This window comes from Microcebus murinus, chromosome 16 (genome assembly GCF_040939455.1).
Source record: "Microcebus murinus isolate Inina chromosome 16, M.murinus_Inina_mat1.0, whole genome shotgun sequence".
In the NCBI taxonomy this organism is placed as follows: Eukaryota; Metazoa; Chordata; class Mammalia; order Primates; family Cheirogaleidae; genus Microcebus; species Microcebus murinus.
The window spans coordinates 13,898,049-13,922,780 of NC_134119.1; the positions used below are offsets into that span (position 1 = coordinate 13,898,049).

Below are 24,732 nucleotides of genomic sequence, written 5' to 3' on the forward strand. Positions count from 1 at the left end.
CCTTCATTGCGTCGCCCCCACCAGAAGGTCAGTCCCACGAGGGCTGGGACTTTATTTTGTTTATTGCTGTGTCCCCAGTGCCCAGCACAGGGACTGGCGTCAGGGACATGCTGGTAAATGTTTGTGGAAGGGACAGATGAATAACCAGAAGGAATGCCTCTCCCCTGACACGCAGCTGAGTAACTGAGTGTGTCTTGCTGTCTGTCTCACGCAGAGAAATGACTTGTAAAGTATGTTGAATGAATGGAATGAATAGATGAAATGCATTTCTAGCTTCCCCCCTCGTAGTAGACACTAATGTTTGATGAATGAATGAATGATTGAATGTCAGTGTGCCCCTCCTTGTAAAAGGTGTTATAAAGAAAGAAATAAAGGACAGGAGGGAGGGAGGGGGCCGGGAGGGCAACAGCTGGGTGCCTGCAAACACTGGGGATCTCTGCCGGCCACCCCTCCCTCGCCCACACACCTGTCTCCAGAGGTGGCCCCAGCCCCCTCCAAATCTCCCTCCCTCCAGCCCTCCCTTCTGCAGCCCTGCAGGGCTGCGATGGGCCCCAGAGCTGCCTGGCAGAGTCAGGGGGACAGTCCCTGCCGTGCATGCAGGGAAGTCAGTCGTAAGCTCCAGGAAATGAAGGCTCCGGAGCGGCACCTCCTCCTCACCCATCACTCCAGCCTCTTTACGACCAGCCCAGGTCATAATGCGGGGAGGCGGCAGCACAGATGAGGATGGCGTGGTGGGGCCACCAGGGTTGGGGAGCGTCACACCCAGGCCCACAGAATGGAGCTGGGCTGGGGGACCAAGGGGGTGCTGGGATGCCTCCTCACGCCCGTTAGTTCAGGGTCTGGCCTCAAGGGACAGAGGGGGCAGCACGTGCCGGACCCTCCTCTCCATCCCTCCCTGTGGACTGTTGGTGTTCCCCCATTCTCGTTGCCCGGAAATGCAGTGGAGACCCCTCCCCACCAGCCTCGCCTCCAGACAGGTGACCCCCTGCCCTGAAACCCCTTCCACAAAGCGTTTCCTGAGCCAATTGTGGGAAGGAGCACCGGGGAGTCAGGCATCTGCAAAATGGGTATGAAACACCGACTTTCAGAGTCACAACTCACGTGAGTTCATGGGAGTTGCCCGCTGGGCTGCTGAGCCAGAGGCGTCTGAGTCTGCATGTCTCCTGCCTAGAGAGCTGGGCCACTCCCGCTGTCCTCAGGAAGATCTGGCGAAGGCCAGGGCGGTCCCCTCCCCGTACCCTCTACCCAGCCACACACCTCATGCTCCCAAACTACCTCCTTGAGCCAGCCAGTCCACTCCCTGCCACACCCTCCTCTGCCTGGAGCGCCACCCCTTCCTTCCGCCTGCTCAGATGCCCCCTCCTCCAAGAAGCAGCCCGGATTGTCTCCCACTTCCCTGCCCCTTGGAAACACCTGTGTCCACTTTCTCCCTGAACTCCACGTGTCTCAGGTTGTGCCCCCACGCACACACAATTATAGCCCTGATCACATGCAAGCGGTATCTAGGTTGTTACGGGGAGGGGTCTCATCTCCCAGCCAGCTAAACTGCACGCTTATATACCTTTGTTCCCCACGCCCAGGCGGGGCCTGGCGCGGAGCCGGAGTTTGGCGGGATTGAGTTGTTGAACTGAGCGGAGTTGGGCCTGGGGGGAGGCGGAGGGGGGACCGAGCCCCTCACCTCCACTCACTCATCTCTGTGCCTAAAACTCCTCCATTAAAGCAGCCCGGCCGCCCCTGTAAACACCCACATTAAGCCATTATTCATCATTATGCTTGAGTAGGCGTTAGTCCCTCAGACCCTTTCTTGCTGAGAGCAGGATCTGATGGAGGCGGGGGAGAGACGGATTGATCTGGGGACCAGCGCTGGGCCAGGAACGGGGAGGAGGGGCGTCGCTCAGTCTCTGGGTAGGACAGGCTTTGGGGGGGGATGGATATGGAGACACCAAAGGCAAGCCCAGAGGGACGGTGACCCTGCCCAAAGTCACACAGGGTGTGGCTCCAAGCAAGGCACTCTGGGACTCAGGTGCTCCATCCCCGGAAGGAGGTGTGGGGGCGATGGCAGGCCACAGGGCCTTCCCTGGCTCCTGTTAGGAGTGGAGTGGCCCCCTGTGCTGCTCCGGGAGGGCAGGAGTGTGGGCGGCGGCCTGGGTGCTGGAGTCTGTGCACCAGGCCCGGGTCTCAGCAGCTCTTGAACCCCTTCTAGAAGCAGCTGGGATGGGCGGTTTCTGGGGTCTGGGCTGGATAGACTGTCAGCCAGGGGCAGGGTGACAGCTAAGGTGCCTGCTCTGTGGGCCTGGGGGCTAGTGAAGGACCACGAAGCTGGAGCTGGGTGAGGGGCTATGACAAGGGGCAGGAGGGGCTGGCCGGGTGGGAGCGGGTGTGGTGAGAGAAGAAAGGATCCCTGGCAGGGGGTGGGGGAGAAGGGCGCCTGCTAGACTGTGGGCTCCAAGAAGACAGGGACCACTGGGCACTACAGTGCCGGGCACACAGTAGGTGTTTAATTAGTAGCTACAGGACTGAACTTGCCTCCCCCCACACAGAGCCCCTCTGAAGTTTTCCTGTCTCTCTTGCAGGCTCCTGATGGATGAGGAAGGCCCCTAGTCCTCAAGGATCGGCCGGCCCCAACCCGCACCCTCTCTGCGCGGGGACCATGGCGCACAGCCCACTCCCGAGCTGCGGAGGCGCCGCCTGGTGATCTGCACGCGACGCGGCGAGGGGGGCGCGGGCGGGGACCCCGGGGGCTGTCCATGCCCCGGGTGCGGCCGCGCCCCCTCCCCCTCCAGCCGGGCGCGCCCGCCGGACGGCGTTCTGGGCCACGGGCCTGTCCGGGTGCCCCGTCGGGGGCGGCGTCCCGGCGGCCGCGCTGAGGCCACCATGTGACACCGCGTCGCTTCGTTGTGCGACCGAGCGGCGGCGCCCTGGTGCCTCCCGTCCATGCTCCCCGGCCCCGGCCCCGCGCAGGCCAAGCATGAGGCCGCGGCCCGACGGTAGGGGGCTCCTAGCGGGAGCCGCGCTGTCGCCCGCGCTGCTGCTGCTGCTGCTGCTGCCGCCGCCGCCGCCACTGCTGGGGCGCCTGTGGGCAGCCGGCACGCCCGCGCCCACGCCGCCCGGGGCCCGGCAGGACGGCCCGCTGGGCGCGGGCCGCGTGAAGCGCGGCTGGGTGTGGAACCAGTTCTTCGTGGTGGAGGAGTACACGGGCACCGAGCCCCTGTACGTGGGCAAGGTAAAGTGGGGCCCCACGCCCGCCCCCAGGACCCCGGGGACGCGTACTGGTAGATGCAAGGGACCCTAGTTCCCCAGCCGTCTAAATCCCTGGTCCCGCTTCCCCGCCTGCCTCCTTCCAGCAGCTCCCTGGCCAGGGGCAGACAACTGCGTCCTGACCCCAGCCCCCTCCTCCACCCCACGCCCTTCTCTCCTCCACCTCCCTCTTGCCTCTTACAGAGGAGAGGCGAGTAGGTAAAGCCAGTCCCTCTTGCAGGGAGATGCAAGTGGAATTTAGAACAAGTCTGCAAATCTGATCATCTCACACACATGCTCTACTTAAAATTCTTCAACGGCTTCCCCTGCACTTGGGGTCAAGCCCAAATTCCATCCCATTGACTACAGAAGTCTGGCTCCTCCTCCAGCCCCCTCTCCTGCCCTTCTCTCTGAGTTCCAGCCACCCCACCCTTCTGAAGGGCGCCTTTCTGAGGTCCTCCAATGCCCCATGCACTCTCCTGCCACCGCCTCTTTGCCCAGGCTGTTTCCTCCCCCTGGACTGCCCTTTCCTGCCCCTCCACACTGCAGGTCTCAGCCCAAATGCCACGTCCTTAGAGAAGCCCTTCCCAGCCACGCCAGGCCAGGACAGATCCCCCGTTACGTGCCTCCTGAGGCCCCTGCATCTGTCCTTCATAACACTTTAATTATGCATGTGTTTGTTTGATTATGCAATTAATATGTGTCTTTCCTATTAGACCGTGTTTGTTTTGCTCACCATTAAATCCCTAGTGCCTAGCACAGACATGGCTCGCAAACTGCTCATTAAATCAATGAATGAATGAATGAAAGCTACTTTCTCAAACTCTCTGAATAAATGCTAGTGAGTCTGGCTGAAGAGCTGTGCCCTGGGAGTATAAAGAGCTGAGAAGGACTTTTATTCATCCATTCAGTCCCTGAGCCCCGTGGGGCCCGGGTGTGATGCTGGGGAAACCAGGGCAAGATCCAGCCTCTGCCATTTGGGGCTCCCCAGATTGGCAGAGACACCCTGGTACGTGAAAAGCGTCACAAGTCAGCACCTGGCACTGATTAAATGGGACCTGTTGGCTGGCTTCGGGGATGAGAAAACACCTGGACTGGCCTTTGACGTATAAGTAGGAGTTCGTCAGGCTGATGGGGAGAGGGCCTGAAGGTGCCTGGTTTGTTCAGAGCCTCGTCAGCAGTTGAGGGCTTCAAGTGGAGGATGATCGTAGGGCATGAAAGTGGAGCGGTGCTCAGGGACCGTCCTCTGGCTCTTGCTAAGGCCAATCGGCTTTCCAGGGAGTTTTGGCTGGCAGCAGGGCCGAGGCAGACCCGCTCCAGAGCGCCCTGTGTGCTTGCACGAGTGGAGGCTGGGGAGGCTGAGCAGTGCTGAGGCGCGGGGATCGGGACGCTGGACAGGGAAAGGAGGAAAGTCTAGATGCAAACCTCCGGGCTGGCTTGCAGGAAGCCCAGATTTTCTCTGATCTAGACAGAGTAATCCCTCGTCCTTCGCTACTTTCCCCTCCGTACCTGTGGCTGAGGGTGATCCCCCCACAACTGAGCAAAGCAGGGACTTGACAAGATAGAGCTCAAGTAGCTTCGGTCAGCAACCCAGTGGCAGAGCCTAGCACGGCTGACTCCCGGCCCGGGCTGTGAGATGGCCGGGCTGGGGACCAGGCGAGGGTGCAGAAGGAGGGACTATGCCAGTTACGTGCCGGCTGTCGCTAACGGAGTAGCCAAGAACGCAGGCTTTGGAGAAAGACACACCCAAGGCCTGTCCACCCATTCACCATGTGACTTTGAATGAGTCACTCCCCCTACCCCAGACTCAGTCTGTTCATCCATAAACACAGCCCTCCAAGTGCCCACTTCCTAAGGTCCTTGAAGATTAAGGAAGAAACTGAGCGCATGAAGTGTTCAGCCTGTGGCTTATTCACTTTATTTTCCCATATAAGGTACTTAACCCTTAAGCTGCAAGGTAGAAATCGTCATTCCCTTTTGTAGGTGAGGAAACTGAGGCCAGAAGGGGCAAAGCTGAAGAGTGGGCAAGTAGCTTAGCCAGGATTTGAACCCGTGTGAGTTGGGGTTTTTAAGCCCCCAACAAAGAAAAAGGAGAGACCAGCCCCAGCCTGGTTCTCCAGCCCTCTCTGAGACCTGCAGGCCTGGGAAAAGGCCTTTGGTGCAGGAGAACTTCAGAGAGACAGGGAAGAGCTGTGATACATCTGCCCAAATGTCCAATGAGATGGCTGTCTAAGGCCCCTCAGCCCTGTCTCCACCCAGCAGGGGGGCTCTGCACAGGCCTCCCCGCCCCCCACATCCTGAAAAGATGAGCAAAGCCAGCTGCTGATTCACCGCTTCCAGCTGCATCCACCAAGCCTTCATCCTCTTGACAGTGTGAGCCAAACCCCACCCCCATCTCCTGGGTCCACAGTCTGTCCTCGATGGGAGGGCCGACTGAGTAAGTCCCTATATGATAAGAAGGGGAAACGGAGGCCCAGAGGCAGAGAGGATCATGACAAGGCCACACAGCAACACAGTGACAGAACCAACCCACGAAACCAGGTCTCCTGACACCAGTTCCATGCTCACGTCCAGAGTCCTGTATGCAGTGGAGCCAAGCATTGCACCAGGCCTGGGGACCTTCCCTTTCCTCATAGCAACCTCTCAGTGTTCCCACTGCTGTCCTGACTTCCTGTATTCCTCCTCCATCACCTGCACCCAGAGCTCCCACCCTCGTACTCTCAAGGCCACCTCCAGAAAGGAACGAGGAAGAAGTTTCCACCTCTTTGCAAACGTTTGTCCAATGCATACTTTCCTTTGAGAGGTGGTGCCATGTGTGGTTAAGGAGGTAATTGGAGCCAGACTGCCTGGGCCCCAGCCCAGCCCTGCTGCTATGAGCTCTCTGACCTTGGCACATTGCAGCTGTCCTTGGTACCCCTCGGTGGGGGGTTGATTCTAGGACCTCCCCGGGATACCAAAATCCAAGGCTGCTCAAGTCCCTGATATGCAATGACATAATATTAGCATATAACCTACTCATATCGCCCTGAATACTTTACATCATCTGTAGATGACTTATCAAACCTAATACAGTGTAATGCTGTGTAAATAGTTGTTATACTGTATTGTTTAGGGAATAGTGACAAGAAAAAAACCCGTACATGTTCAGTACAGACACGGTTTTTTTCAAATATTTTTAATCCTTGGTTGGTTGAATCCATGGAGACGGAACCTGTGGATAGGGAAGGCTGACAGTATTTACCCTCTCTGTGCCTCAGTTTCCTTATCTGTTGAGTGAGGTTATTACCAGGACCTGACTCAAAGGGTTGTGGTGACGATTTGATGAGTTAGCATGTGTCAAGCCCCTAGAATAGCACTCCTCTCCCGGCACGTGCTTGACTTTTATTATAAGTCTCTGATATTTCCACCACCTCGAGTATACCTTCTACACAGATACTACGAGCCCCTGCCCCGAACCCCAGAAGACTTCTTGGCAACCTGACATCCTAGTTTATCACCCCGTAGTCGGGGGCGAGGGGGTTGTCATTAGCCCACCTCCTACCCTAGGAATATGAGCTTGGGCTTTTAAAAACCACCTGTCCCCTTTCCAGCCGAGTCCCGCCCGGGTGTACGTGCCGTGTGTGCGTCCATACGCACACGCTCGTGCCACGCTCTCCCGCTCTTCGGGGAGAAGGGACTCCACCACGGTTTCAGTTAATTCACTTCTTCCCGGTCCCCCCCGCCCCAGGGAGCCGCTCGGAGCATCCGTCCTTGTCGGATTCCAAAGGTAGCTTAGCAACAGCACCATCCGAGGCCTGAACCCCAGGCGCCCAGCGGTAACCTATTTTACAGCCGCCTCCTCCATCACACCCGCCAGGCTCCTGTCGGCACCCACAGGAACCACAGGGCCCCGAGGTTGTCCCCGAGGCCCCAGACAGCTCCCGCCTCAGTCCTGCCCCCGACAGCAGCCCCAGCCCACCTCTCCCCTGCACCTTCTCACAACACCCACCCTCAAAGCAACCTCCCAGCATTTCCATAAAATCTGGGTACTTTGACTAATCCCTTTTCCGAACTATAATTTCCCCCGAGGCTTCTGTCAGCTGGATGTGGATTTTGTAGGATTTTTAATTTTTTTTTTTTAAAAAAAGATAGAATTATGGGGTCAGCACTTATGACCAACTCCTGTGGGCGGTGAGATCTATTTTAGATATACGGCAGGATTAAAGTGGGGAGGAGAGCACATTTAATTAAGTTGCTAATATTTAAAGAAAATTGATGAACTCCTGGTTTACGAGTAGCACAGGCGTGAACAGACCCCTCATTCCGGGGGAGGCCTTTTATTTGATTTGCTTCCCGTTTAAATCCTGGACTCATTTTATTTGCGTAGCCGCACTGTCCGTTTAATTGTCTTTAATAAGGGAAACGTAACTCTGCTCGAATTTAATTTTGATTTAATTAGGAGGAAGTAATTAATGGCCTCGTAAATCCCATTTTTCAGCCCCCTGGGATGAGAAACCATCACTCTTGTGTTTTTCATGTTGTTTATGATCAAGGGATGGGGCTTGTGGGGAGGATTTCTCCTCCGGGGCTGGCCACACTTGATGTGGCAGTAAGAACCCCGGATGTTGTGTCAGCCGGGCCTCGGGGCTGCCTCCCGCTAGCCGTGTGGCTGGCTCCAGGTAGGGTTAGGGCCGTCTCCACATGCAGCTCTCGGATCTGAGTAACCTCTGACGCGCAGGGTCTTGGCGAGGCATGGCTGAGATGGCAGTAAGGGGTCCGGAACCGTGCCTGGTGCGTTATAGGCCCTGGCAACTGCCGTCCCCAGACTAGCTCGTGTGTACCTGGGATTTAGCAGAGTGGCTGGATCCTCCAGAATCCCAGAGGACAGTGGGGGATTCCGATGACAGTTGCGAATCTCATCATCCCTGTATTCAGGATGCTTGGGGCCGTGCCCTGTGCTGGGTGCTGGGGATGTGGGCACAAACAGCCCGGGGCTCCGCCCGCGGGGCGCTTGCGGTCTCGCTGCCTCGAGTGCGTGCACGTGCGCGCTCACACCCACGTTCAACGCTCCCACGCCCTGTGCTCTCTCTGCAGGCGTTGTCAGGGTGCCAGGTGTGGGGCGTTCAAGTTTAGTCCACGCCCTGAGGCCCACAACAGCCGGGGACACATAGGTGGGCAGCACTAGGTGTTACGGGGCTCGTGGAATCGACGGGCATGCGCAGGGCGCAGGGACAGAGCGGGTGAGGGCTCTTCAGCCAAATGGGAGGGCATCTGAGAGTGCTGCCTGGAGGAGGAAACAAGCCGAATCTAAAAGAACAGGAAGGTGTCGGATGATGTCCCTTGCACCGCCAGTGGGTCAGGATTTGAGTCTTTGGTTCTCACGTCAGGACGTGAAGGGGCGAACTATGTGACTCCTCAACCCCTCCTGAGACCAGGGCTGGGAAAGGGAGGAATCTACATTGAGCACCTGCTATGTGACAGGAGCTTCCATGTATTATCTTATGAATATTCAGCATCTATGGGGAAGCAGCCCCATTTACAGGTGAGAAAACTGAGGATCAGAGAAGGATAGCCACTTTCCCAGGGCTGTGCAGAGGCGAAGCTGGCACCCAGCTGCACCTGACCCCAGGCCCATCACCTGTCCTGATTTGCGGTTTGAGGTTCTTTTCCGAGTGATAACACGGAGGCTCAGAGAGGAGAGGCCTGCTGGGTGCGGGGCGAAGACTGGTGTCAAGGCTGCTCCCCCAGCATCGCAACCCCGCGACGGCCCCGCACTCACCCAGTCCTTCCCCTCTTCTCCTCCTCCTCCGCCAGAGCGTTGTTAGCAGGGTAACCACATCTCCAGAGGCTGCAGGAGGACCAGCCTGCACTGCGGAGTCCAACAGAGCTGGGCCCGTCTCAGCCTCTCCACCTGGAAAACCGGGAGACATCAACACACTCCACAAAGTCGAGTTAGATTTCGGCAGACAGCCTGCAACACGAGTCTGGCACACAGTAGGTCTCCATAAGTGAGAGCATCGTCCTCCAGCCTCCACTCACAGCTGAGTGCCTTGAGAAATACCTTGCCAGGGCAGAGCCAGAGATGCTCCCTCTCCACTCCGGAGCCAGGGCCCAGGCGGGCAGGCAGACTGCCCCGGCCCAGGAGCTGCGTCTGTAGCTCCCAGCTCTTCCCGCCCGCCCCGGCCGATTGGCCCTGTCGGACTCCACAGTCCCCGGAGACCAGCCACCGGGCCCCAGCATGAGCTGTGTGTCATCCTTCACAGCAGAACGTCGATGACATCACCGCTGGGTTCCACTCCCTCCTCCGCACTCCCCACTCGTCAGTGATCCCTGTCTGGGGTCTGAATTAAAATGTCAAGGGCTGTGGGGACAGGACGGAGACCCGGGAGACAGGGAGGGAAACGGCCATTTACAGAGTGCTTAGGTCATTACAAACATGCTCTCATCTAATCCTCACCACACCTGCTCCAGGTAAGGCTGGATCTGATTTCTCAGGTGGGAAAACAGGTGCTCAGAGAGGTAAGATTAATAAGCCCGTGGTCACAACATTAGTGAGTATTAGAGTGAGGAGCTTGGCTTCCCACCCTTAGCTGAGTGACACAGTAAATGACTTCCCCACTCTGTGCCTCAGTTTTGTCATCTGAGAAGTGGGAATAATGATGCTTCCTAGGACAACAACAAAGACTAATGAGAATAGTGACTATTTTACCACACTGCTCAGAAATGTTTGCTCATTAAATGATCAGACAACAGATCTGATTGGGGAGTAGATAGAAACACCCAAGAGAGAATAAATTCACCCTCTGCCATCCCATCTCCCTTGGGCAAAGGTGGGAGAAAAGCATAAACAGCAAACAGGAGAGACAGGTCCCCTCATCCCCACCACAGCCAGTGATTCAGGGCTGACGTCCTGAGATAATTTTATTGGGGGCATTAAACTGAGTTATGAGGTTTTTACAATCCAGCCACTTATGAGAAATCTATTAACAGTAACTGGACAGGAAGAAGGCTTCTCAGTGGAGCCCAGGACGGGCATTAATTGGGGCAATCTATAACAGGACGGGGACCCGGAAAGGTTCCACCAGACGCCTCCATTTACTCCCCGCAATTTCTGCTGAGAATCAGCAGACTCGCCAAAAAGAGAGAGATGCCCATTAATCGGCTAATGAAATATGAAAATGTTTATGGGCCATTCAATCTTCCAAATGGCACTTCTATAATCCACCTTTCAGACACAAAGTTCCACCAGCAGAATTTATACCCGGGCTCCTCCTGCGTGGCAGGGGGTGGGCTTTCCTCCCCCTGCCTGACAGCTTCATTGGCACCTGTTCTCCTGCTGGGTGGGCCGGGCCCTCAGCGCCCCGCCCCGAAGCGAACTCCAGGGATTCTCTCGTTCATATCCCATCTCCGCGGAAGCTTAGAGAGACACTCAGAGTCACTGGCCTCATCGGGATGGATTTTCCTCTGCTCAGGGCTGCCTTGGAGATTTGGGCATCGAAGGCTAAGGACTTAGGTGTTTCTGTTTGCAAGAAAACAGGCTTATTGCTGCTTCCTCGCCCAAGAGATCTCAAGGCAGTGAAAACAGCCCGGGATCCAGAGCCTAATGGTGCCGGAATTGAATCCCAGTTATATATAGGTAACATTTAGTAATAATATAATAATAACGATAGCTACCATTTATTGGACACTTATTATGTCTCAGGCAGGGCTGATTTTCAGCTAGTACAAATGGGGGTAGTTGAGCCGGTTGTAAAATAGTAGAAAACCTCCATATACCTGCAGTAAATAGTCCCTCTCCCGCACCCCAGCGCTCAGCCCCTCGGACCTCTCTGTAATCCAGCAACTAGAGGATTCCTGCCAGGCCCGGTGGGGCCCTGCTGCGCCACCATTCTGTGGGCAGTCCCCTGCCACGCTGGCTGGGAAATATAAATGTCCCACGGTGCCCGGCAGCTGCTGAGGGCCTTATGCAGTGTCTCGGTTCAGTAGCTCCAGGAGGGAGGCGCCGTTAGGATTCCCATGTTACAGGTGAAGCAACCAAGGCCCAGAGAGGTGCAGTGACTTGGGGAAGGACACACAGGGAGTTGATGTCAGAGCCAAGGCCAGGCAAGGCCGCACTGCCTGTCCCTCCCCACGGGCTCCTGTCCAGAGGCCTTAGGATGGGGCGAGGAAGACCAGGCTGTGGGCCAGGCCAGCTCCTCCAGCGCTCTGACCTTGAGGAAATCACCCTACTTCTCTGATCATCAGTAAGAAAATTAAGAAAAAAAAAAATCCCTAAAATGAGGATAGCAAAACCTACTCCAGTAGGTTTTTTGAAAACGAATCCTGAACTGGATGCGCCTATAAATTGCTTAGCACCGCGCCTGGTGCATGCAGGTGCTTCTTCAGTCTGCGTCCCTCTCCTCCTCTGTCCTGCGCTCCCTGTCCTCGCCATGCGCCATGTCTTGAGCCTGGCTCTCCATAAGCCTAGATGTGTCAGGTGCCACCCCTAACCTCCTGGGGCTTGGAGTCTGGGGAGAGGCGGACCTGGAAGTTTGTTAGAAATGCAAACTCTGAGGCCGCCTCCCAGGAGTCAGAGTCTGTACTTGAACAAGCTCCCGGGCGATGCACGCGCACAGGAGGTTGGAGAAACGCTGGCTACAGCCCTCCTGCACGGGGGGAGGCTTGATCGTGGTGGCGTGATATTCTGAGAGATCTTGGAGGGGAATTGGGAGGCGGTAGTGGCAGGATCCAGGAAAGCTTTCTGGGCAAGGTGGCATTGGGGCCGAGCCTTGCGGGACGAGTAGGCAGAGAAAGGAGGTGAGGGGCTCAAACCAGGAGCCCAGGGCTCTGCGTGCTGAGGGCCAGAGAGGTGTGGTGGTGGCTCTGGACTTCTTTGTAAAGGCAATGGGAGCCCTGGAAGGGCTGCAAGCAGGAGAGGCAAAGCTCAGATCTGCCCCCGAGGCTGGTAGCTCTGGGTGCAGAGGGGAAGGTAGATTACAGGGGTGGGGCTGGAGCAGGGAGAGCCATGGAGGGCTGGGGAAAAACTCGGGGCCAGAGACAGCCAGACCCGGTGTGCAGTGAGCACAGCTGCCCTGGCCTCCATGTGCTGCAGAAGCGATGTGCTTAGGGACAGACCCCTAGTGGGACTGCAGGGGGAAGGCGGGAAGGAGCTTCCTCCCCAGCCTCCCCCCACCTCCTTCCTGCCTCCCCAGATCCATTCGGACTCAGACGAGGGTGACGGGGCCATCAAGTACACCATCTCAGGCGAGGGCGCGGGGACCATCTTCCTGATCGACGAGCTGACCGGTGACATCCATGCCATGGAGCGCCTGGACCGGGAGCAGAAAACCTTCTACACGCTGCGGGCCCAGGCTCGGGATCGCGCTACCAACCGCCTGCTGGAGCCCGAGTCGGAGTTCATCATCAAGGTGCAGGACATCAACGACAGCGAGCCCCGCTTCCTGCACGGCCCCTATATCGGCAGCGTGGCCGAGCTGTCGCCCACAGGTGGGCTGCGGGCTCTGGGGGCAGGGCAGGGTGACGTGCCCGCAAGGGAGGGGGGCTGCCAGGTCCCAAGTGGAGCCTGCAGGGAGCGGGAGTGACCGATCCTCTAGGGAGGGGTAGGCAGACAGGTGCAGCTGGCCCAGGGCACAGGGTACAGACATGAGCCCAGTGCCCTCTGGGGCCAACTGTGGTGCTAGACAAAGCCACACACGTGACCTCAGCCACATCCATGGACACAGCCCCTACAAGGACATGGTCGGACATGGTCACGGTGGTTTATGTACTCAGTCATGGTCGTACACCCACACACAGTCACACATGCAGACACAGCCACGGATAGAGACACACCACACACCCAGGCTCACCTCTGCACCTGCGGCCCCCACTCAGGTGACATCTGGACACGACCACACACACAGGCACAGGTGGACACCTTGACATAGCCCTTCAGGAAAGTTCAACTACACACAGACAGACACAGTCCCATCTTCAGGCACGGCTGCTGCCAGGAACAACCATGCTGGGGCACAGCTTAAACAAGGCCCAGGCACAGATCCCGACATGACCTCACACCCCAACGTGGCCACACACGACCCCTCACACAGGTGAAGATTCTGCACAGATTGGCCATGTGCAAAAGCCACCACCGGGCATTCCCATCGTGGGGCCCAGCCCACCAGAGAGCAACTGCAGACAGGCATGGCCACAGCCAGATGAACAACCTCTAGACAGCTGCGTCCACCGGCTGCAAGGAAGCCACAACTCGCCAAGACCCGGCCACCTGGGAACAGACTCGCACAGAGGTGGCTGAGCCCCCAGACACAGATTCGGTTGCACGTACCCGAGTATGGCTGCATACGCTGGGGGGCTGCACACACGCAGGGGGCTGCGCACGTCCCCAACACACATCTGCACGAAGACAGCTGACACAGCCGTACTCGGAAACCCACTCACACAGCAACAGGACACTGAGACTAAAGGGCGGGTGACTCTGCCTTCTCTCACTGTGGGACCCCAGACAGCTGCCTAACTGTCAAAGCCCCGCCTAGCCTGGGCTCCTGAGGCTCTGGTAGAAACCGGAGCCATGGGGTGAGGGGCACGAGCCAGTGGCTGCCATCTCCGTCCCGCTGTGTTACCCGAAGCCATGGGCAAGCCAGGCCACACAGGGAGCAGCCGCCATAGGCCGCCAGCCACGCTCCGTGGCTGACTCGCGGTGGCCGAGGGCTGGCACTGCCTCTCCCCGGCCCTCCCAGCTCCGTGGGCGGGAGGGGCACTTACTGTGGCTCTTGGCGGGGAGTACAGTCAGCCCCAGCTTCCCAGGTTGGCCCAAATCTGGCAGACTGGCGGGTAACAAACAGGCAGCCAGCCGTGGAGGAGGGGGCATGGCCCAGGGAGAAGGTGGGCACAATGGGATGGCGGGAGAACGGGGAACGGCAGGGTGTGAATATGGGCGCAGGCTGGCGTCCATGTGTGCCTGCTGTACATGTGCATGCCACATGTGTGCAGACGTGCACACACGGCTAGCCGAGGGGTGCTTTATAAGACCTGTGCATGCATGTGACATGCTACGTGTGTATTTGAGTGTATTCATTCATTCGCTGAACAAATATTTTTGAGTATCTACTATGTGCGAGGCCCTGGGGACACAGCAGTGAAAAAGCAGACAAGACTCCCTGCTCTCATGGAGGGGACATTCTGGCCATGGAAGATGGGCAATAAGCAAGTAAACAAATAGATCACTGGCCCAGTGAGGCCCCTCTGAGGAGGTGACATTAAGCAAAGACCTGAAGGAAGCGAGAGCATGGCCCTGGGCAGAGGGAATGGCACATGCAAAGGCCCTGGGGTTGAATCCCCCCAGGAGAAGAAGCGACCAGATCTTGCAGACTCAGGGCTTTGCCTCTTATGCTGAGCAAGCTAAGTCAGTGGAGGGTCTTGTTCAGAAGAATGACATGATATGACTTAGTTCGAACAGGACCCCTTGGCTGTGTCATGAAGAATAGCTGGGCGGGAAAGGGCAAGGGCAGAAGCAGGGTGCCCCTGAGGAGGATATTGCAATTAGCCAGGTAGGACATGGTGGTGGCTTGGAACAAGGTGGTACGTGGAGGTGTTAAAGGAGGCCAACTTTGGGATCTGTTGTGCAAGTGGAGCTGCAAGCATTTGCTAATGGATCCGATGCGGGGTGTGAGAGGAAGAAAATCAAGGATGACTGTGAGGGTTTTCAGCTGAGCAGTTGAATAGATGGAATTTCTATTTACTGAGAGGGGAGGAGCAGGTTTGGGGGATGGAGGGAAATCGGGACGTTGCTTTCAGGCATGCTAAGTTGGAAGTACTGGCTTGTCCAGCACCACTGCACTCTCACTGCGACTCTGGGAGGCCGCAGGACTGGTGTTAGAATCCCCATTGAACAGATGGGGACACGGAGGCTCAGGGAGAAGAGAAGATGTAGCTACAGTCACACAGCGAGTCGGTGTTGGCGCAAGCTGCTGGGCGTGGCCCCCAGGCTGGTGGTGTGAAAAGGGTCCTTGTTTCACAGGTGGGGAAACTGAGACCAAGAGAAGACCTCACCCAAGGTCACATAGGGAGTAGGAGGCAGAGCCAGCCCCCAGTCCGGCACCGGCCCAAGAGACACAGCCCCGCCCCGTCTCCCACCCCCGGGCCACCAAGGCTCACATCCTGCTCAGGAAGGAGTCAGAGGCAGCGAGACTCCATTTGGACAAGCTGGGGAACCCACAGAGGGGGAGGGGAGAAGCGGAAATTAAATTAGTTTATTTCATTTGAGCAACTTTTTGAAGGGGAAGCGAATCTGACACCAGGGTGCTTGCGGAGATTCCAGGCGGCTTTGAAAATCAGTCACAATTACGCAGCCTCCTGATCTGGGCTGCGGAGGGCGGGGCGGACAAGCGGCACCGGGGTCCCAGCAGCTTCGGAGATCAGAGGGAGCAGGGACGCAGCTTAGGACATGAAAGGCAGCAGCGCTCGCAAATTAAACCACTCACAGCTTAAAAGGGAAGGGAAGTGTGCCGGGGGCCTCCACCGCGCCTCGCTTCTGAGCAGGGGCACGCCAGCCACACGGAGCCCGCGCCGCGGAGCGGGTCTGCGCTGGCAGTCGGGAGGCCTGGCTCCTCCGGTGACCTTGGGCAGGTCCCCACCCCCTGTGGACCCCAGGTACCCTGCTAAGCACTGAGGGGGTCCATTCTAGCAACAGACGTTTATTGAGTGCCTACTGTATGCCCGGCACTGTCCCAGGCACTGGGGATGCTTAGTAGGCCTGCGCACTACAGCAGGGAGAGAGACAGGAAGGAAACAAACAAGCACATGTGCAATATGCCCGGTGGCCTGAAAGCTGTGCAGAATAAGGGAACTGGGAGTGATTTGAGGGCAGCACTACTGTAAATAGAGGGGCCGGGGGAGGCCTCTCTTTCTATAAGAGGACGTTTGAACAAAGATCCGAAGGAAGGGAACCAAGGAGCTATGGGAAACGATGGCTTTCAAACTTTATTGTGCACCCAAATTACCTGGATGTGCTGCCTCCCTCCCCCAAGGGTTTCTGGTTCAGCAGGTCTGGGCTGTCAGAAATGTTTGCATTTGTAACAAATTCCCAGGTGATGCTGATGCCAGTCTGGGACCACACTCGGAGAACTACTAAGCTAGAGGAAGCATGTTCAGGCAGGGGGAAGAGCAAGGGCAAAGGTCCTGGGGCACAGTGTATCTGTCATGATTGAGGAATAGCAGGAAGGTCGGTGTAGCTAAGGGGGGTGAGGGGGAGAGTGTCCAGGGAGCTCAGAAGAGGTACCGTACAGAAGCTGCATCAGGGAGGTTTCAATAGCCATTGAAAGGTTTTCAGCTGCACTCTCAGTGGGATGGGGAGCAGAGGAGTGACATGATTATAAACGAATGACTTTTTGGCTGCCACGTTGAATACAGACTCTAGGGTCGAGGTTGGAAGTCGGGAGATCAGGGAGGAGGTGACTGGACCAGTGCCGGTGGTGAGGAGGGATGGGATTCTGGATGTGCGTTGAAGGTGGAGCCAACAGGGTCTGTGAGCGACTGACGTGGGAGGGAGGGACAGAGGACACAGGGACGGTACTGAAGGTTTGGGCCTGAGCAACGGGATGGATGCAGTTCCCGTGGCTGAGACGGGGACTGCTCTAAGAAGAGCGAGTTTGCAGAATAAACTAAGAATCCATCCTTGGGTGTGTTAAGGTGGAGAGCTCTACTGGAAGCCCAAGGGGGGATGTCAAGGCATAGGCAGTTGGGCCTATGAGTCTGGACGTCCGGAGAGGGACGAGGCTGGAGATACAGCTCTGAAAGCCATCAGCAGAGAGAGGGAATTTACAGTGTGAGGCTGGATGAAATCAACAAGAGAGTGAGCACTGATGCAGAAGAGTTGGTCTAGATAATCTTTCGATGTGGGGGAGCCAGACCCCTTCCCCAGCGTGTCACCGCCTGACCAGTGGACAGGATTTCACGGGTCTCCCCCAACCAGGTCAACTTGCCAACTATGAGTGAGACACTATGTATGGAACTATTGAAGATACAGAAACGAGAAATTCAATACAATGCACATTTATTAACCACCACTTTATCCTGGGCACTGCAGGGGATGTATAGCCAAGTAATTGAATGAAATCCACAAATGTTTATTTGCACCCGTTATATCCAAGGCTTCCAATGGACTTGGCTCTGTAGGGCTTGCAGAGATGAGTCACCCAGCTTAGCAAATATTTATTAGCACCTCCTTTCTACATAGCCCCACAGAGGATAGAGAAATAAGCAGTTGCTTTTAATTCGATGAGCACATATAAGTGCCTGGAATGCACATAGCACTTTGCTAGGTATGTAGGGACGCAAGACACTTCCCCTGCCTTCAACATGGTGGCAGATCAGGTTCACTTCTGTGTCCACTCTGACTAATTGGTAGTGACTATAAGGTGGTGTTGAGAAGCAGTCTAAGGTCTCCTTCAGGCTCAGCATAAAAGCATGCCACAATGGTGGCATTAGTGATGTCTGCCACAAGCAAAGGAAGGAGAATGTGGTGGCCTATAAGCCATAGAATTGACACTGCTGGACCATGCGATTGGGGTTCAGTGGACCGTGGAAATGTGCAGGGGCCCTGCCGCAGCCTCTTTTCCATGTATTCCAATTCCTCTGTGAGCAGCATCTTTAATAGGTGGGAAGAGACTGTTTGGTAGTACAGTCTGCACTTCTTGGGACATTCACTAAATAACAGCTATCAGCCAACACCGCTTTCACAGAGCTATTTCCCTTTATTCTCACAATCCTGGGGAATAAGCAGGGCAGGTATTAGTGTCCTCATTTTACCAATGCAGAAATAAATGCAAAAGAGATAAAGTGATTTGTCTGAGGCTCCACAGTAAGAGCTGAAGCCGGACCTAGTCCCAGAACCTGGAGCCAGAACCCAAGTTACTTAACTCGGCACCCTCATGGCTTCCTTTGGTGAAATAGCCATTTTTTGCACATCCTTTTGCACTAATCGTTTTCACATCCTTAATCTCATTTCATCCTCCCAGGACTCTCTTGGGTTAAGTGTTGACACCCCCATTTTATAGCTAAGGAAACTGAGGCTCAAGAGGGGAAGGAAAATAAAGTGGGGTGGGAGAGCCCACTGTCTGATTCCTAAATCCAGTGCTTGGGGGGATGGGGACAGAGAGGAAAGGAAGAAGGCAGGAGGCAGCGCGTTCCCCAAGGGGCTCATTTGGGGAGGGCAGCAGCAGGCTGGGAGCCTGCGATTGTCCCGTCTGCAGCAGGAGAGAGTGTGGCTCAGCAGCCCTCGGGCCCAAGCCAGGAATCAATCGCTGGCCTCTGCAGAGACAACTTCTAAAGATGTTTTTAATTAAAGTCCAGGAAGATCTATATGTGCAATATCTCCTTGCCTAGCAACGGCACTGGCGCTCACCACCCGGGTTGGGGGAACGGGACAGGAGGTTTCTGCTGGGGAGAGGCGGCAAAGAGGAGCAAAAGCCTTGGCCCTCAGGAGTTGGCCCCATGGCCCAGGTGATCTGGGCAGGGAGGTGTGTATCCATGTCTCTCTTTGTCTTTTCCATCAACAAATCATTCAACAGACATGAGCACCCTTTCTACGCTGGGCCCTGTGCCCCCATGGCACTGGGGTGCCAAGGTGATACAGCCACCAACCTGCCCTCCAAGGGTGTAGCACATAGCAGGTGCTCTGTAGATGTTGGGGGAATGAATGGAACTGAATCATGAGCAAAAAATATTTACTTTCTGCCAGTGGCAGAAGGATGCTATTGAAGATACGTAAAATGTTGCTGTCCCAAACAAACAAGGTCACTAGACTACGTAACAGCGGGCCCCGTGTCAATGTGGAAAGGACGGAAGAACTTGCGTGTCTCAATTTGGGACAGCAGGAGAGTGTTCTTTCTCAGGGGACGTATCAGATGCAGACACACTCAAGGGCTGTCTGGAGGGTCAAGTCCATGGCTGGGACCCACAAGGAAAGAAAGAATGAAGGAGGGTGTCCGGGAGTTCCCCGGCCCCCTGGAGAAGGGCGTTTGCAGCAAAGGGGGTCCCTCACCTCATAGGCCAAACCTCACCTTTCTGCTCCTTGTCCCATTTGCCCCACCCCCATTCCATGTGTCACTGTCTCTGCTCCATTTCCTCCATCTCTGTTTCTGTATAACTCTGGTTTCCTACTTAACCTCTGTGTTTCTACCTCTTCCTGTCAAACTCTCTGTCCCACTGTCCATCCTTCTGCATCTCTGTCCCCCTGACCCTCGATTCTCCATCTCTGACCCGCTTCCTTGCCCCCTCTCTCTGTGCCACCTTCTCTGTCACTTGTCTCTGGACCCGCTCCTCCCGTGCAGCCACTTGCCTGCGTCTCCTGTGCACCATCCGTCTGCATTAGGCTGCGCTGGCCGGGCGGCTGCAAGCAGGGTCAAAGCCCGCCCAGCCGGCCAGCGCTGGAAGCGATGATGGAAGAGGGAGCTGGGAGGAGGGCGGCGAGGGGGGGAGTTTGAGAAGGGGCTTGTTTCCTGTGTAATCTGAGCGTTCCCAGGGACTCGACAAGTGGTTTTTAATTTTTAATAGAAAGCATTCCGCGCAGCGCTGGCAGCAGCAGGGGGTGGGACTCATTTTTTATAAATGTTTGAGAAGCTAAATGTGAGCCTAGGGTTTCCCCAGGCCCAGCAGGGCGGCAAAGGGAGGTAGGGAAGAGGCAGGATGATAATAATTACAAACGTCTTCATAATAATGACACTTGGTCACCTCAGTTGAGCACTCTATTCTTTTCCAAAGTGCTTCATCTCTTTCTCTCATTAAGGGGTCTCCCACATCCAGGGAGGCAGACGTGGTAAAGTGTTATCTCCATTTTACAGAAGGGGAACTGAGGCCCGATCAGATCAAGTAGTTTTCCACAGCCGCACAAAGCGCGGACAGGGTTGGAATGAGAATTTGTCTGCAGTCCTGAGCTCCGCTCCACGAGGGACCGTCGCCTCCTAGAGCTGGCGGGGGCTCTTCCTGGGGGCTGTGGAGCCCGAGTCTGCAGCCTCAGCTGCATCTGACAGACAGCAAGGGTTAGGGGATAAGAAAGGAAAGAACTCTGGCCTGGGAGCCAGGACACGGGTTCCATGTCTAGCTCCATGACAAACCGTGTCAGAGCCACCAGATAAACCAGAGAGTGGGCAAGCCCCCTCTTCCTGACGCTGGAGCCCAGGGGTCTCCTAGTCAGGGCCAAGGACACGGCCCCAGGTGCCTCCTGGCTCTACAGAGAGAGGGGGAAGGAATGAACTCCTAGTGAGCACCCTCTACACACACGACTTCATCAGCCACTTAAACCCGTCGTCTCTAATCCTCATAGCATCTCAGAGACTCAGAGTGGGCTCCTCTAATATTACAGGCGAGGAAACAGGACAGACAGGGGAAAAGATTCAGCTGAGGGAGGGCACAGAGTGAGGACATCATGGGATTTGAACCCAGGACTCTGTGACACCAAAGCCCACCCAGTCTCCACAGAGATGTGAGGGGCGTCCCCTCTCAGGAGTGTCCAACGTCTCTACCTGGCTTCAGTGGGAAGAGTTCTGATGACCAGGTGGCATGTGTCATCCTGGCTGCTTCCTTCTGGGTGTGAGTCTCAGTACGGGCTCAGCCACTCAGGGAGGGCAGCATGCTGGCCAGACAGACCTGGGTTCGACTCTTTCCTGCTTACTAATGATATGGACTTGGGAAAGCCATTGGGCTCCCCTGTGACTCAGTTTCCTCATCCGTTCCATCAAGGGCTGGGTCTAGGGCATCTCTTAAACTGGGAGGCACCTTAGAATCACTCTGGAGCTTCTAAAACTACCTTTTCCTGGGCTACACCCCCAAGAGTCCTATTTAATTGGCTGGGGACGGGGCTCAGCATCTGTTTTATTTTAAAGCTCCCTAGAGATTCTGTTGTGCTGCCAAGTGGAGAACCACTGGTTTCTGTGCTCTCCAAGGGCCAGCCTTTCTGCATCTAACATTCCACGTGGTTCCCTGGGCCCTGAGATGCTGTTTGCCCAAGAGTCAGTTGGGCAACCCTTGCTGTTCCAGCCTGGAGCGAAAGGGCTGGGGGCAGTACCATGGACAGCGAACCTCACATCCCAGCCAGCCCAGCCCTCCTTCTGGAAGTTAAGGGAGGAGAATCTGAACTCAACTTCCTGCTCTTCACCTCCTGATTCTCTCCCTCCCTCTGCCTCTGAGTCTTCCCACTCACTTGCCTCTCCACTTCTACTCCAGCCAACCCCTTCTCCTACCTTTAAGGCAGGATGCATGTGGGTTTTGACATCAGATCCACCAGGGTTTGAATCTTGCTTCTACTTCCTTGCCCAGTGAACTTGGCCAGCCACTGTCCTCGGTGCTGAACACGGAAATCTGTTTGAGTTCTCACAATGATCTGAGAGTTTGGTAGTGCTGTTACCCCCGTTTTACAAATGAGGAAAGTTGAGGTTCAATCTTTAACTTCACTCAGCCTCCATTTACTCATCTGTAATGGAAACCTTAATAGAGCCCATCTCAAGGCTTTATTTTGTAAATTCCATGTAATAATGTACATCAGAACTTATAGTATCTAACACAAAGTAGTTATTCAATAAATAGAATCTATCATTATCATTGTTATTGAATAAGGATATATAGTTAATAATAGGTTGCAATATTAATTCACGTTTGCACCCTTTGCTGTGCATAGTGGTCTCCTCAGCTGTAGGGTGGGAACAACTCAGGGTGTGCTCAAGTCGGCTGTACCAGCTCACGGAAGCCACATATTGGTTTTGTGGGCCAGTTGATACCACATTGGTAGCTTGAAATTGGGTCATGACTGGAGTATTTACACATGGAAATCAGCAAACTCCGTAAAGCAGGGCATTCCCCCTACCCCTCCACCCCCCAGGAGCCGATGGTTACACATTCAGCAGCACACCACTGCATCTGCATGTATCACAGAGTCGATGGGAGGTCTAACAGTGGACATGACAGAGCACTGTAAAATGTAAATTGCCGAACGTCTGGGGGATGACCCCGAGGTGGTCCACAGCAGCCACGAGCCTGGCTCCCTTTTGTCTGCCAATTCTGGAGAGCTGCTGACTTGTGAAGGAGGTGGGAGAGGTTGTGTGGCCTGAGGAAGCCATTCCCACGGGGCCTGTGGAACCAGTGGTGAATCACTGACCCTTCACCATCCCCACGTGTCGGCATTAACTGTAATGGCTGCAATAAAGAATCCCGGATTGGGGAAACGATTCCATCATCCCCTCGGGAGTTCCTGGGATGCAGCCACGGACAGAGCGAGCGAGCTCAGCCGTGTCTCTGGGGAGTCGCTCAGCCCGGCATTGTGCCCTGCTCGGGGGCGGGGGGCCTGCCGAGGGAAGTCACAGGGAGACCCTCTCACATAACAGTTACAACAGCCACTATTTACTGCACAGTCACCATGTCCCTGATGCTTTATGTGTCTTCTGCCATTTCAATGCCTCCGTGCGGGGGAGGCATAATTGTGCCATTGAATCCGGCATGCCATGCCTCCCGAGACAACAATAACCACTGGGTTCTTGACATGGGCCAGGTACTGTCCTCGGTGCTGAACATGGAACTGTTATGTATTTGAATTCTCAAGATGATCTTAGGAGATTTGTAATACTGTCATCCTCATTTCACAAATGAGGTGATTGAGGCACAAAGGGATTCGTGACATGTCCAAGGTCAAACTTCTACTAAGTAGCAGCTCCATCACTGACTGTGACTCAGTACACCAAGCCACCAGCTCCAAAGTCAATGTGCTTGTGCTAACATTGGTTTCTAGAAGGGCTTTGGCATCACAGAGTCCTGGATTCAAATCCCACCACCACTTCCTCACTCTGTGCCCATGATCAAATCTTTTCCTCCATTATCTGACCTGTTTGCTCACCTGCATTATTAGAGGGTCCCACTGTGAGTCTCTGAGATGCTATGAGGATTAGAGGTGTCGGGTTTAAGTGGCTGATATAGACAAGTATGCAGAGGGTGCTCACTAGGAGTTCATTCCTGTTCTTCTCTCTGTATGGTCAGGAGGCACCTGGGGCCGGGTTCTTGTCCATGACTAGGAGACCCCTGGACTCCAGTGTCAGGAGGGAGGCGGCTTGCCCACTCTCCTTCCCCAGCCTCCCCAGGCAACTCTGATGTGGTTGACATGGAGCTGGAGTGGCCAAAGAGAGAGGCGCATTGCAGGGCCAGTTTAGGAGGCTCTGGCTGGGAGGGGGAACTGGAGAGGGAAATGAGAAATGCAAAAGAGTGAAAAATAAATACATGTGTCTGTCTGGAATGATCGAGGGCCCCAGGCTGGAGGTGGGAGAGGCAGGCGGCGGGCTGGGCTTAGCAGAATTGCTGCAGTAGCACTTCCAGAGTCTTACTCATTAGCCAGGCGGTGAACTGGCCTCACCTCCCAGCATGCCGCCCTGCTGGCCCAGAGCGCCCACCCCGCCCCAGGAGGGCCCCACCTGCCCCACCAGCAGGGCACCCGGCAGAGGGCCTCTCCCTGAAGTGGGGTCTCAGTCTCCTCCCCTTTGGGTCATATCCTGAGCCCCCAAGACTTCCTCTCGGGTCTTGCATCTCATTCCCTTCCTTCTGGAAAGGTTTGGATGGCCTAGACGGCTTTGCTGCCCCCCCATCTGACCCTCCCCTCCCCTTACCCTCACCCCCACCTGGTCCACCCTCACGTCCCAAGCCTGCTTTCGTCAAATTGAACATGATGTCAAATTAGAGCCATCTCTGGGACAGGCCGAAAGAAGCTCCCAGTTTAATGAGGCAGCGTCGAAAATCAATAACTTAATTGCCGCTCTTTGATGGACTTTTATCCAATTTATACTCTCCCCAGCAGCCTACGTGCAGAGCATGAGGAGAAGCGTGCGTGCGGCTGGGGGTGGGCTGCCTGGGCACCCGGGGGAGGGGCGAGGAGGGCACCAGGGCTCACAGCAGCTACTCTCCAAAGGGAAAGCTGGTGCTGCCACTCTCCTGCCCACGGGCCAAGAGACACTGGCCCCTGAGCCCCAGTGAACTTAGTTGGCCCTCTGGGCTGCCCCCTACTGCCGTGGTGGGAGCGAGGACGCAGAAGTCCCTTGAAGAATTAGGAGGGGCTGGAGTGGGTTGAACGACGTCTGGGCTAGGAGTCGGGCCCTGGTTTCCAGTCCTGGCTCTGGCTCTGACTGTGATGACCTTAACTGGTGACAACGATTGCTGCCACCATCCTTGAGAGGCTGCTCTGAGCTGCCCTGTGCTTGGAGTTTAGAATCCATTCCCCTACCCTGGTGAACCAAGGACTGGGATTATCCCCATTTTGCTGAAAAGGGAACTGAGATTCAGAGAGGCTGTCCTTCCTCGCCAGGGCCCCACCGCTGGCAGCCACCCACGGGGGATCTGAGCCCGGGGCTGACTCCACGGCGGTGCTTGAGCCAGGAGGAAGGCCCCGGGCCAAGAAGCGGGCTGGGACTCAGAGTGAGCATGGGGATGTCTCCAGCGTGTCCTCTTCCAGGTCCCTGGGGTGGGGAGGGGTGAGGGGACAGCAGCCCC

The 24,732-nt window shown here is 55.8% G+C and overlaps 1 protein-coding gene across 1 annotated transcript in view; it reads left to right on the forward strand.

Annotated features, from left to right (window-relative positions):
* CDH22 (cadherin 22) overlaps nt 1-24,732 on the forward strand; it is a 127,379-nt gene that overhangs the window by 50,186 nt on the left and 52,461 nt on the right. Inside the window, exons 2-3 of the mRNA XM_012742986.2 lie at nt 2,574-3,223; nt 12,408-12,702. Coding sequence (XP_012598440.2) covers nt 2,969-3,223; nt 12,408-12,702 — 550 coding nt within the window. The 5' untranslated portion in view covers nt 2,574-2,968. The remainder of the gene's footprint in view (nt 1-2,573; nt 3,224-12,407; nt 12,703-24,732) is intronic.